Source organism: Acartia tonsa, chromosome 9 (genome assembly GCF_053477335.1).
Source record: "Acartia tonsa isolate MP-2025a chromosome 9, ASM5347733v1, whole genome shotgun sequence".
In the NCBI taxonomy this organism is placed as follows: domain Eukaryota; kingdom Metazoa; phylum Arthropoda; class Copepoda; order Calanoida; family Acartiidae; genus Acartia; species Acartia tonsa.
This window is the reverse complement of record NC_137268.1, coordinates 24,143,759-24,158,132: the sequence shown is the minus strand read 5'-3', so window position 1 is coordinate 24,158,132 and position 14,374 is coordinate 24,143,759. Positions and strand designations below refer to the sequence as shown.

Sequence of the window (14,374 nt, the reverse complement as noted above, 5' to 3'; positions counted from 1 at the left end):
CAATATCAAATAGACAATCCACTAAAATATTAAATGGGAGCAAATAAAGATCTAATGATTGCTGGCTATTTGTCTCACGTTTTTCAAACAGATGAAACAAAACATATCTGCCCTGACTGACACTCAGGAAGGGAAAAGACGATGATGCTTAATTTAATCTACAGCCATTTTTTGTCCATAACTACAAGCCATAAAATGCAGAACTTGACACTTAGAACTAGGGAAAAGATTGATTTATTGTCCAATGTCTCATCCCTGTACTACCTATGCTTGTCTAAGACTACACATGTATGAGTTTTTCTTTCAATATCCAAATATTTGAAAATAAGGTCAATGATTTGTGAGCTACGCAAAATATGCAATGTTTCCTAAATTCGATAAATGTCTCTTCTTTTTAGATACCTAGATATTTTCTTTATACCTATGTCTATAGATATTTTCTGTAGGTACCAAGATAAAATCATATTACACTGTCCATTTTGAACTTCAGGTTTTCTTATAAATTCAGTTTTTGTCTATAAGAAATTCCTTATTTCTAGTTTTCAAGTAGGAACCTACCAATAAAAGTTTTGTTTTTAACTTGGTATTAATTTTCTGTTAGAATTAAATATTTTTATCTTAGATTTTATCAAACAAATTTCCTAGTTGTGTTAAAATGATATACTTATTAATATTTTCTTAAATTTTTCTCCCTTTAAATTTTCCTTAATGTTAATGTTATTTTAGCCTTACTAGAGTATCTCTCTGTTTTTAAAGATCTCCGAAAATACTTTTCTGAAATTGGGTACATCTAGAATCTACCTGTGCAAGTTAAGGCCATTTCCCCTTACATTGGCAATTTTTATTTTTATTCTGAACATAGCTGCGCTACTTAAAATTTATTGTCCTTTTTTTCTTACAAATATTCTGTGTAATTCAGGCATAAAATTGTAATTTTATTTTTAATTGTCAGAAATACAGGAAAACTGTTAAGGTCGATAAATATCCATTGGATTAGAACTGCATTTGAGCCATACTGAAAACCCATGTGTCGTATTTTACTCTGGTCCAACAACTAGAATTTATACATATAAACTTACAGAGTAGCATGTAGGAATGGATGAAACCAAATGGAAAACGGCTAAAAAAAGCTAAAATATTCCCCTTTATTGATTAGGTAATAAAGCTGAATATCATTCCCTCTATCCCTGAATTAAATTTTGACCTTGTTCGATGAATAGTTGAAATATTTAAAACAATTCTCCTTAAATCCCATAGTAATGCCGCAGTCCTAAAAATTTTAAAAAAATGATTAAATATAGGAACATTTTGATATTAAGATGCATTATTTCAATAACATAACACACCTACTGATATCTTTTAATTTCAGCGATTGAAAAAAGTTATTAAATACCATTTATGAGCTATATATGACTAAGCCTTACAAGAACTCTGATTGAAAGATCCCCTTAAAAATATTTTAATTGTTAAGGTTCTGTGTTTGATTGGAGAGACGTTTGAGAGTGACAGTGTGCTTGTTAATGGAGCTGTTGTCAATGTTAGAACAAAGGTAACTTAACAAGTAGATACAGGTTTCTAGTGTTGTAGATTCAGGTTTCTAGTGTTGTAGATACAGGTTTCTAGTGTTGTAGATACAGGTTTCTAGTTTTTAGTTATAGTTTTTTTGGGTGTAGATACAGATTTCTAGTGTGTAGTTATAGGTTTCTAGTGTTGTAAATACTGGTTTCTAGTTTATAAATATAGGTTTCTTGGGTGTAATAACAGGTTTGTAGTGTGTAGATAAAGCTTTTTAATGAGCAGATACAGGTTTCTATTGTGTAGATACAGGTTGCTTTTTTGTAGGTACATGTTTCTAGTGTTTAGATACAGGTTTCTACTGTGTAGATACATGTTTATAGTGTGTGTTGTAGAAACAGTTTCTAGTGTGTAGATATATGTTCATAGTGTGTGTTGTAGAAACAGTTTCTAGTGTGTAGATAAATGTTTATAGTGTGTGTTGTAGATACAGGTTTCTAGTGTTGTAGATATATGTTTATAGTGTGTGTTGTAGATACAGGTTTCTAGTGTTGTAGATACATGTTTATAGTGTGTGTTGTAGATACAGGTTTCTAGTGTTGTAGATAAAGGTTTCTAGTGTGTAGAGATAGGTTTATAGTATTGTAGATAAAAGTTCCGAGTGGATAGATATAGGTTTATAGTGTGTAACAACAGGTTTCTAGTGTGTAGATACAAGTTTCTTGTGTGTAGATTAAGATATATAAGTTTTCCGGAATTTTAATGTTAGGGGGAGATTTGAAATCTGCATCAAATTTTAAGGATTTTTATAAAATTAGTTTTTTGTATAATCCTTTATCTAAAAGCGGAAATGCATTTTAAGTTAACTAATTTTGACCAATAGAATAGGTGGATTTTAAACTACCTGCGCTTTAATTGGTTGAATGATGTACGCCATCCAATCAGAGCGCAGATTTATTAAATCCACCAATCACAGATGCCAAAATTTCAAATCTCCCCCTAACTTTAAAATTCCGGAAAACTTATATATCTTAGTGTAGATACTAGATATAGGTTTAGAGTATTGTAGATACAGGTTTCTAGTTAGTAGATAAAGATTTCTAGTGTGTAGATACATGTTTCTAGTTAAATGTTTGGCATTATTCTAAATGATTTTAATATAACTGAACATTAGACGAGTATTTGAAATAAAAATCTGTTACTGTAAAATGCTCTTTATTTTCCATTCATGTGCATAATTCTCATCTAAAGATTGTACCAGAGACTATAAATTAACAAATTAATAGTTGTTGCCAAGGATTAAGAGATATTAAATTGAAAAATAAATTAATCTTTTTATGCGATTAATCATGGCTATGTCAATTTATAATTATGTTGGAGGAGAAGTGATTTTTACGTCATTTACATTTCCCCCATTATTACGTACTTAAAGGGCGAATATATGTTCGATATGATATGAGCTTATATGAAAGGTGCCATTTCATACTTTTAAAATATCTATGCCAAATTTAAAAATTCAAAAAAATCCTTAAGTAGATTTTTCAATTTTCTGTTTCAATTGAACATATGATAAATGAGATTGACGACAAACGGTTTATTTTAGCCCTTTACAAGACTTTTTTTTTGACTATTTTGCTTAAGTTTGATTGACTATTACAATGGCACGCATCTTAAATGATAATTTAAATGTTTATTATTTTAGATTATATACTCTTTAATTCAATTTTTAAAAAGCGTAGAAATAATTTGCGTAAAAGTTTTGACTAGGGTAAATAATACGTCTTAAAGTTTATTTTCTGTACAAAGATCATTGGTTGATTCTGGAAAATATAAAAACCCTGATGTACGCAATTTTAACACACACACACACGAACCTTAAAAAAACAGGGATTTGAAATCATTCTTCCTCCAAGAAAATTTTATCAATTATTTTTTTTTACTTTTTACATTATTTGATGTTTTTTTAAACTTTTAAATATTTTACTTTATATAATTTGTATTAAGGTAGAAGATGGGTATATTTACCCCTGATTAATTGGTTTCCACGTTATTACGACTATCTTTTAACGAAAGCTTTTTAATTCAACCTTGCTACGAAGCCTTGTGTGATGCTAGGGTAATTGAGTTCTTAGGGAACCACACTTATTACATAATATTATCTTGAGTTAGAAAGGTTTTAAGCTATAAACAGACTTATACAATTAGATATGTCAATATCCTTAAGTTATTTATAATCTATATAATGGCACCTTTGAAATAAGCTCATATTATATCAAACCTATATTCGCCCTTTAAATAAAAATATACCTGGACAGAAAAAAAAACTTTTACATTTTGAAGTTGTAAAAAATGAATGAATTAAAGGATAAATAAATGTTATCAATTTTCATTTGTAAAAATTACTCATGTAATCAAATATCTTCATTGCAAATTAGTAAGTTTTTTGTCTCATGCTGAGACCTCGTTGGTCCGAATGAGTTGTTCTTTTCTTTGAAGCCTTAGCTGTGTCTTTGGGTGGCTTTATGCTATTTTCCTGGCCTATTTAAACTTCCTCCAAAGTCTAGGGGTGAAATAACTAATGTATAATGGTAAGTGGTAAGATTTTTTAATCAGAATTTGAAAGTTCTCGGAAATTGCTAATGAGTTGTAATTTTCAGGGTAGCTTTACTGTGTCTTAATGTGGTTTCATGCTATTTTCCTGAACTCCCTCGCCATCTTCTTGGGGATTGGGGTGAAACAACTAGTTTTCTAAATAAGAATACAAATAAAAGGATTCGTTTCTATTTTAATTCTTATCACTTGGACAATTTGGCTAAAATAGTGAAGAAAGAAGCTCCCTCATTACTTATTTCTTTATTTAAAGCTTTTTGACACTTGTTTCTAATTACCTAGTTATGTAAAGTATTTTAAGCATCAAAAACAAGATTGAAAACAGTCATTGAAGCACAGCAAGTTAAATAAAAATATGAAAATTTAGTTTTTTACTTCCAATTTTAGTTTGAAACGGAAAATGTAATGTAATTCGGGAGGGGTTTCTCCTCTCTTTAAAAAAGTTATGAGAAGCTTTACTGTAATTGAGTACCATATTGGTTCAGCGGTTTGCTTGAGACAAACAGAAATATTTAGAAGCAGCTCGTTAATGCTCTAATTTCTAGATCTCTTGCTTACTTTTAATTTACACCTTATTAATATTATGCCTTAAGATTTGGGCACTTTCCTATTAACAGAATGACAATTACCAAACAGTATTCGCAAACAGGGAGGTAGGGGACATTGGGCAGGCTGTTTTACACTAATCCTCAAAGTTTTATAATAACATATTTTTCATTGGCTAATCAACCTTTGGGACTTTTGGTAAAATTTGATTGGTTGGTTCGTTAAGTTGAGTGTTCAAACATTTCAGCCACTAATTTTAATCTACATGTGTCGGTATGTATTTCTTGTATTCCCTGGCAAGTTCGAACCCATTAATTCCCTTTTCCTTACACCAGAGAATGAGTGTGATACGCGGCATTCCTAACTATCTCCGCGCGTGGCTTGTAAACAAACAAAAAAGACGCGCACTTTTCCTTTGATGATTCCCATGTGAGGAGCTACGTGAATGAAAATAATGTATTGGTTGAATATACATGCGCTCTAATCCGTGGAAGATCTCAAATAAGCCTTCCTGCTTAGTTTGACATCATATGTGGTAAGAATTTATCTTTTAATTCTTGAAAATAAGCGTAGAATGGTACAATTTTATGAAGAAATTTAAATCATTAATTTTTCAACAAATAGACCATTTAACTGCTAAGTTTTGACATACGAATATTTTCCTTTATATTATTGATTATTTTATTCTAAAATTATCAATTTCTGATGCGATTTAATATGTTTCGTGCCAATTTAAAGTTTTTTAGAAAATTCATATTTTTATTAAATTGAAATCACGCAACCTCGATGTTACAAAAATAATAACCATTAATTTTATGTAATTAATTCTTATATTTTTGTTTTAGACTTACTGTTTTCATGGTAATAAATACACATTCGTAAACTTCACTATGTTGGTCATTCGGAGGGCTTGGAGATAAGATTTCGAGAACGGCTAGGCATTGCGTTCCGAAACAATGAAAACAAGACAGAACAGATGCGGCTAAGAAGAATCTGTGAAGTTTTGTGAATGTGTTGGTTGTGATACCTTACCACACATTATTATAGTCGTAATCAGTACAGTTAACTTTAGTGACAATCATGGGTCCTAAAAAGAATAAAGGCGCTCAATTGGGATTGCGGCTGCGCCCAGCCGTCGAGGCCCTAACCAGTGAACTAAGTAAAGTGATGAAGTTGGTCAGTGAATCTTCAGAGCTTGATGTTAGACATTTCACTAAGGAGTCAATCCTTGTCCATGACAAGTTCGAGACATTCGATAGCATCATGGTCGGTTTTAGCAAGCTTGGTGTGAGAATCCAAGAGCTTGAGGAGTTTAGTGACATTTATTCTGATATAGTTACTGTGCAAAAAGACTATAGTGCTTTGAAGGATGCTCTAGATGCTATAGAAGAGCTTAGTGACATTCAAAGTGTTGTTGATTTAGTTGGTGATAATTTGCCTGACCATAAGGCTGAACTATATGATCGATGCTTAAAGATTGTGAAAGTTATTAAAGGGTCATATTTTCCCTTACCTGAACCAATTATAAACACTTTGTCTGCTTTGATGAAACGGCTGGCTGAGGTTAAGCTTGAACCTGTGAAGCCACCCACAACGACGGCGGGTGCCTCGACAGCATCGCCATTTGTGTCATCGTTTGGCACACCACAGTTCGGCACCGGTTCTATGTTCACGCCAGGATATATGAATCGTGTCGACGAACGTCTTCTTCCCAGCTTTGACGGCCAAGAAGCAGCCTATGTAAGTTTCAAAGACAATTTTAAAAAGCTTACTGTAGGACAGGACCCGTCATATTTACAGTTATTGTTGAGCAGTGAAAAGGTCTGTAAAAATAAAGAGTTGAGACTCCAGTTAATTCAGATTCAATCGCATGAATCTCAGTGGGCTTACCTTGATGCGCGTTTCAAGTCCAAAACACGTCAGATGCTCTGCCTTTTCAACCAATGGGAGAAGAAGTCTAAACCGTCGGACTCCAACCAGATTGTGACTGTGTTAGCAGAGTTTGGTGGTGCAGTTAGCCAGCTCGAGCAGCTGACTAAAGATGATGATGATGATGAGGTTACCACAAGCCAGTGGTTGACCGTGATCCTTCTGGAGATGTTATCCAAGAAGTTGCCCCGTGATTTTCAAGATAAGCTCAACCTAGCGTTGGGCTCGATGGATGTCCCAGATGTTCCAAAGCTGTTGAAGATTATTGAGGAACAGAGGGGCGCCATTTTGATGAGGTGCTCGACCGATGTAGACACCCCCTCCAAGAAGAAAGGTAATCCTGCGGCCGCAGCTACAGCCGTAGGTAAACCTGGGTCTCCAGCTAAGACCAAGAAGAAACAGCCTTGCCCGTTGGAAGGTTGTAGTTCTGATCACCTTTTGTTTAAGTGTTCCAAGTTTAGGGATATGTCTGTTCCTGAACGTAAAAACTTCATCAAGAAGATAGGAGCCTGTTTGTTGTGCTTGCAGAAAGGGCATAGGGTTGCCGACTGTCCTAGGGCCGATAAACTTGGCAGCTGTACCATAGACAGCTGCAATCAACCCCATAATAGTTTAATTCATGAGTCTGTTGCTGGACAAGTTGCGGCAGTTTATGAATCACAGTTGTTTAGCAAGAACAATTTTATGCTGATGTTGCAGCAGCTCCCAGCATTGGCGGCTGACAAACGTCAAGTCACCGTCAATGCTATGTGGGACTCTGGAGCAAATCTTACATTGATTTCTAGAAGTATCGCCAAGAAGTTAGAGTTGCCATCAACTGGTCGCACAGCTACTATTTCTTTGGCAGATGGAAAGAGCCAAGCATGTCCTACAGTTAAAATCTGCTTGGTTGACCGCAACCGGAATTGCCATATTCTGGAGGCGGCGGTAGTGCCCAACATTGGTACTGAAGAAGGGTTGCGTTCTATTGATCCTGCAGCCGCCGCCGAAATTTTCAACATGAAGCCTGATAATTTTTCTATGGTTGATGGTAAGATAGACATTCTTATCGGCCATCTAACACCAGCTATGTTCCCGTGTGCAGATAAAATGGTTGGTGATTCTAGACTGTACAGAAGCTTATTTGGTACAGGTTATTTAGTTGTGTCTGCGGACGGCAGGACTGTTACTAATCCTGTCGCCTGTAAAGCTACTAAGTTGGAGGTCAGCAAGATGGAGTTCCTGAGTACAGAAAGTTTGGGTATACAGCCGCCATCAATGTGCAGCGGTTGTAAGAACTGCCGTCATTGCGCCGCCATTGCCGCCGGGCAGTCCGCCTTGGACGTGCGTAAGCGGCAGCTGATTGAAGAAGGATTGACGTTGGATCTTGAGAACCGTATCTGGACGGCCTCATATCCTTACAAGCAGCCGCCAAGTGTGTTGTTTGATAACTCAGAGCAGGCGTACAAGATCTGCTTACGTGACCGGCAGAGGATGGTCAAAAAAGGTGAATATGACACCTTCTGCCAAGTGTTCCAAGAAGCTGTTTCTCGTGGCGTGTACACTAAAGCGTCGCCAGAAGATCTAGCTTATACTAAGTCTGTGTATTATTCGAGCTTAGTCTGCGCATATAAAGAATCTATTTCCACGCCGTTGAGGATATGCGCCAATTCTAGCCTCTGCTGCAAGGGGCTAAGCCTCAATAGTATTATGATGGACGGGCCAGTTCCATTATATTCCCTGATGCACAATCTTATTCGGTTCAGAAGTTACAAGTGTGCATTCGTGGCTGACATTCAGAAGTTCTACAATTCTTTGTTAGCTACCTATGAAGATTCTCAGCTGAAACGTGTTTTTTTCGCTGATACAGTTGATGGAGAGCCGGAGGTTTATCTCACCAGAACCATCAATTTTGGTGAAGCCTTGGCCGGCGATATGGCCGTGACCGCCCTCAGACTCACTGGTCGTATTTTTGGTGGACGTTCCCTGCAGGATGTTCATGATGTTTATGGATCTGAGAAGATTAGAGGTTCTGATGTTGTAGCCCAGCAAGATGTGTGGAGAGATGTTCAGCAACCACCCAGATCTGAATTTATTTTGTATCAAGATCCTCCTTCGGTCAAATTGGAGACTTGTACTTACGTGGATGACTGTTTAAGCGGTCATAACAGTAAACCTGAAGCTGTCCAGCTGGTCCGAGAGCTGGAAGAGATGATTGAACCTGGAAATTTCAGATTTAAATCTGTTATTTATTCTGGAGATGATGTTGACAGTGTGAAAGTTTTGGGCATTGTGTGGGCCCCAAAACAGGATAAATTATTCCTGCCTGTCAGAGCCAACCACAGCGAGAAGATCAAGGGTAGAAAGCTACTAGAAGACCTGGATCTGGAGGATCTCTGGAGAAGTCTACCTGAGTTGATAACTAAACGAGAAGTTTGGAGAATTGTGCAACAATTATATGACCCGATGGGTCTTGCAGCACCATTGCTGCTTAAATCCAAGCTTTGTCTGCGCTCAGTTTGCATACATGGATGCAACTGGGATGATGTCATACCTGGAGAGTTGAGGTCAGAGCTCGTGAGCAGCCTCCAGGACCGGGCGGCACTTGGAAGTGTGTCGTTCAGACGTTCGATGGTTCCTGATAAGCCGTTGGGGCTTCCAATGGTTGTTGGTTTCTGTGATGCATCAAACCAGGCCTATGCAGCCATCACCTACCTGAGATGGCCAGTTTCTGGAGGATTTGATGTAATTTTGTGTTGCGCCAAGTCACGTGTCGCACCAGTGAAGATAGAGTCTATACCAAGGTTAGAAATGCTTAGTTGTTTAATCTTGGCAAGGCTTGTGGATACAGTTGTCAGAGCTCTACCTTTCAGCATTTCTGGCAAAGTATTTTTTAGTGATAGCAGCTGTGCCCTGGCTCAGTTATCCAGTGACAGTGTTATGCTAAATGTTTTCAACAGTCATCGTGTTTCTGAGATACAACAGTTGACGAGCCCTGAAGATTGGAGATGGGTTCCAACCCAACACAACATCGCCGATTTGGCGACGCGAGGTTTGTGTACGATTGAGGATGTACAACCTGGATCTACATACCAGGAAGGTCCAAGCTGGTTGCGCCTGGAACAGGACCAGTGGCCCGTTAAAACGGCGGGTGAGGTTAATGCATCTATTCCCGAGAGTGAGCTAAATCCAAAGATGGCGAAGCTCAAGGTAATGTTCACACAAGCAGTGGACAATGATTTCTGGAGGTCCCTGGCAAGAAGGACCTACAGGCAGGCAAGGAGGACTGTGGCCGCAGTTCTTAAGGCTGCCAACTGCTTTAAAATGTTGCTTGTCAAGAAACGTGGTGTTGCAACAAATGAGGATGGTGTTAGCAACAATGATAGTTCTAGGTATTATGAGAACTATACTTTCACAAACACATACATGGATTCTGTTTGTGACTTGTTTTTGACATCCTTCAACCAAGAGAAGGAGATGACCATGGACGCCGAGGGGAAATTCGACTCCCTTCAACCCTATCATCACAAGGTCCAGGTTTGTTGGCCCATAGTGGGTCATGATGGATGTTTTCCTATTAGTCATTTACAATACTCAAAATGGCCGCCAGAGGAGATGAAGCTCTTGAGGCTGCAGCTGGAGGCCCCAGGAAAGTTATGAAGGACAGCCCAGGTGTTGTCTTGCTCAGCCGCCACAACAGGCTGGCAAAGCTCATCCTCCAACAGTCTCACGATGAGCTGGGACATGGAGGCCATCGTAAAACATTGGCGCAAAGCCGAAGGTATGCTTGGATCACACATGGCCGCATGGAGGCTATGAAGGTGGTCAAGAATTGTGCTGCATGTTCCATTGAATATGCCAAGCGTTCGAGTCCTGCAATGGCTAATATTCTGCCAGACCGTGTGGAGCCCTCAGTGCCCTTCCAAGAGGTGCACATGGACCTTGCGGGGCCGATAGAAGTTGTTAAACCTGGCGTTGGCACCAGGAGTTCCAAGACTAAGTACAAAGTCTGGTTGTTGATTGTAGCTTGTAGATTTACACAGGCTGTGTTTATTGATGTGTTGACCGATTATTCAACTGAAGCCGTGCTGGTCAGCTTAAGAAAACTTCAGGCGTTTTATAATATGCCTAGAAGGGTTACTACAGATCGTGGTACCAATATGGCTGGTACCAAACGCATTCTAGATGAACTTTTGATGGATACCAGGATGCATTTTGAATGGCATCTTGTGCCCACCGCAGCACACTCGTTCGTTGGTACTGTGGAGAGGCAGGTTGGGCTGGTCAAGCGTGTGTTGAACAAGAAGTTGGCTGGTGCTACTGTAACCTTCAATGATTTATTGGTGTTGTGTGCTGAGACCGCTAGAGTGTTGAATTCTAAACCATTGACGTATGCCACCCAAGGAGATGACGTCAATAGCTGGAGGATAATTTCACCTGCTGATCTGTTAGGTGGCAGGACCAATGATGCAATCTGCACCTTCGAAACAGGTTGCAAGGAGCCCATTACCAGGAGGCTGGAGAACTTGGAGGAGTTGACCCATCAGTTCCATCAGGTGTACAAGGAGCAGCTCATGCCCGAGCTACTCAAGTCCGTCAAGTGGCGCCGCAACGAGGTGCTGCTCGAGCCAGGAGACGTGGTGCTGATTGACGACAGCACAGCTTTGATGAAGAAGTTCAGATTGGGACGTGTTGAAGAAGTGCGCCCAGGTGGAAGGACCGTGGTTTGCAAGTATAAATTATCAGATGACGCAGCCGCCACGAGTAACGAGACTTCCGCAAGACGTCTGCTCAAGATCAATCTACCCAAAGTTTAGTATAAGTATCGTTCTTGTTTAACTTTGAATTTTATTTTTTACGGTAGATTTATCAGATTTTTTTTCGAAAGACAAAAAACGCAATTTTTGATACAATTTCGTTTAAACTTTCAAATCGATGCAAGATTTTTTTCATTTGAAATGCAAACTTAAGTTTTTTATACGTTTACGCAAATTCTTTCAATGATTTAAGTCTTTCCGGGACCAGGGATTTTTTTCGCGGAAATTTTCCTAGGTACCTACGCAGATATAAACATTTTTATCCTTGTTGGATTGAAATTTGATATGATAAGAAATTAACAAAATGAGATTTTTTACATCATTTAAATATTTCTTTAAGATTTATTACAATCACATAAATAATTTAATATTACATGCATACTAAAATTATTACTATTTACCTTTTAACCGATGTACCTAAAGAAAAAATGCAGATTTTTTTCGCCGATGAATTAAGTAGATTCTTTGAGTATCGTAGAATTAAGCTTAATAAGACCGCTTTACGCCGTACCTAAGCTCTGTTTCCTCGGCCAGGCATGACGCAAAACGGCAAAACTAAAGCATAAGATAATTTGTTTTAATTTCGATTTGCTTTGATTGATGATTCTAAAAGTTTTCTTTGAATTATTTCATGATTCTTTTTATTTTAATTTGATTAAACATCACTAATTATGTTTATTTTCAGTTGATGCAGCCCTGCGCCAGAAATCCTGTTGGAAATTATGCAGTATCAAAAGTTGTGATGGAAAGACATAACGTCCGACAGGATAGCTGGAACATGGCAATTATTAATATTTGATGGATTTGTTAGTTTGTATCTTGAGGGATTCATTCTGACTGAGGCCCCAAATTGCCTTAATTATGACTGTTTGAATATGTATAAGTTGCTTTCTTCTTAAAACAGAGAGAAATTGCAAATTCAGCATTTAGAGAAGTTCTTTTCTTATATTGAGCTTTTGTTTTATTTTGGTAAATTTAATTTGCATATTTCAATTGCAATTTTAATTTTACGCAGTTTTGATTCACGAAGATTTAAAATTATGAAATTTTAATTTTCAAAGTTTGATGATTTTTTACAGTCATATTTTATTTAGATTTAAGTATCTATTTTATTAAAACATGTTTAGATTTAAGGATCCTACCTATCTTATCTGAAAAATGTTTAGATGTAAGCAAGTATTTTTCCGTCGGAGAAAAATTCTAATTATTGAGAAGTTTTTATGCAATTTTACTTTTCTTTTCTAGCAAAAAGATTTAGTAGAAGAAATGTCATTATTTAATCTTTCTTTCTTTGATGAAAAAAGTTTGAGTTGATTATTTAATTATCGATGCGATTTTTAGTATAAAAATCATTACCTATTTTATTATTTAGGTACCTAATTGAAGTTTAGGTACTATTGATTATTAATTCATGTATTCGCAATTACATGGTCTGTAATTCTAATTTTATTGAGATTATGAGGCCATGATATAATGAGATGTGTGAGTGGTAAATGTGCATTTCATGAATGTTGAATGCTTTTCCCATTCCTTATTCCTGTCCTTATGTGGTAGCTGAGGCGGTTTGAGTTATTGTGGTGTTCGTAAGTTACCATAATTAACTTTAGGCCTTATGGCCATGACATTTTAAACTCTTGTAATTTATGCGTTATGAGATTGTGATTTTGTGGACACTGTCTGCACGCATGATGCTAAGATGAGTTATTGTGTTCGATTCCCAGTGACTAGACGGGTGTGTGTCGGTATGTATTTCTTGTATTCCCTGGCAAGTTCGAACCCATTAATTCCCTTTTCCTTACACCAGAGAATGAGTGTGATACGCGGCATTCCTAACTATCTCCGCGCGTGGCTTGTAAACAAACAAAAAAGACGCGCACTTTTCCTTTGATGATTCCCATGTGAGGAGCTACGTGAATGAAAATAATGTATTGGTTGAATATACATGCGCTCTAATCCGTGGAAGATCTCAAATAAGCCTTCCTGCTTAGTTTGACATCTTATGTGGTAAGAATTTATCTTTTAATTCTTGAAAATAAGCGTAGAATGGTACAATTTTATGAAGAAATTTAAATCATTAATTTTTCAACAAATAGACCATTTAACTGCTAAGTTTTGACATACGAATATTTTCCTTTATATTATTGAATATTTTATTCTAAAATTATCAATTTCTGATGCGATTTAATATGTTTCGTGCCAATTTAAAGTTTTTTAGAAAATTCATATTTTTATTAAATTGAAATCACGCAACCTCGATGTTACAAAAATAATAACCATTAATTTTATGTAATTAATTCTTATATTTTTGTTTTAGACTTACTGTTTTCATGGTAATAAATACACATTCGTAAACTTCACTATGTTGGTCATTCGGAGGGCTAGGAGATAAGATTTCGAGAACGGCTAGGCATTGCGTTCCGAAACACTACAGAAGGGTTAATTTTGTGTATCATTAATGGGGATATACATCAATATATTGGCCATTGTCTTATCCCTTTAGAATTCTGAGATTAACTGTTATATAACATAATTGGGAATGTTAAAACAATATTTTTACATCTTGACCCATTTGTCATTTTGGACTAGAAATAAGGGTTATACAAATTTAAAAAAATTTTCCAGTATGGCTTCGAATTCGATTAATGTCCGGTGAATTAGAACCGGTTCTCAGCCATACTGAAAAAATGTATAGCATCGTAATACAGACACTTTCACACGAATATAAAAATAAAAATCATAAAATTAATACCAGTTTAGTTGGCTCGGGCCCTTGGCCCCTCGGGTCTAACAAAACTAGTATCCCAGTAATCTTAAAGGATAAGACAATGGCCTATAAATTAATGTACATCCCCAACGATGATGTACAAAATTACCCCTTCTTTAGATTACAACTAGTGGTTGAAACGTTTGGACATTTTTTTAATCAATCATGAAGTCCTTAAACTTATAAAGGCAATGAATCAAAATACGCTATTAAA

At 36.7% G+C, this 14,374-nt stretch overlaps 2 protein-coding genes across 2 annotated transcripts in view; one reads left to right on the top strand and one right to left on the bottom strand.

The window, feature by feature from the left end:
• LOC145327453 (activating signal cointegrator 1-like) overlaps positions 1–14,374 on the bottom strand; it is a 130,755-nt gene that overhangs the window by 37,063 nt on the left and 79,318 nt on the right. The gene's annotated exons all lie outside the window — the stretch shown is intronic.
• LOC145328588 (eukaryotic translation initiation factor 4E-like) overlaps positions 1–14,374 on the top strand; it is a 49,704-nt gene that overhangs the window by 27,167 nt on the left and 8,163 nt on the right. The window contains exon 7 of the mRNA XM_080172332.1: positions 1,472–1,549. Within this exon, the coding sequence (XP_080028458.1) occupies positions 1,472–1,549 (78 nt within the window). The remainder of the gene's footprint in view (positions 1–1,471; positions 1,550–14,374) is intronic.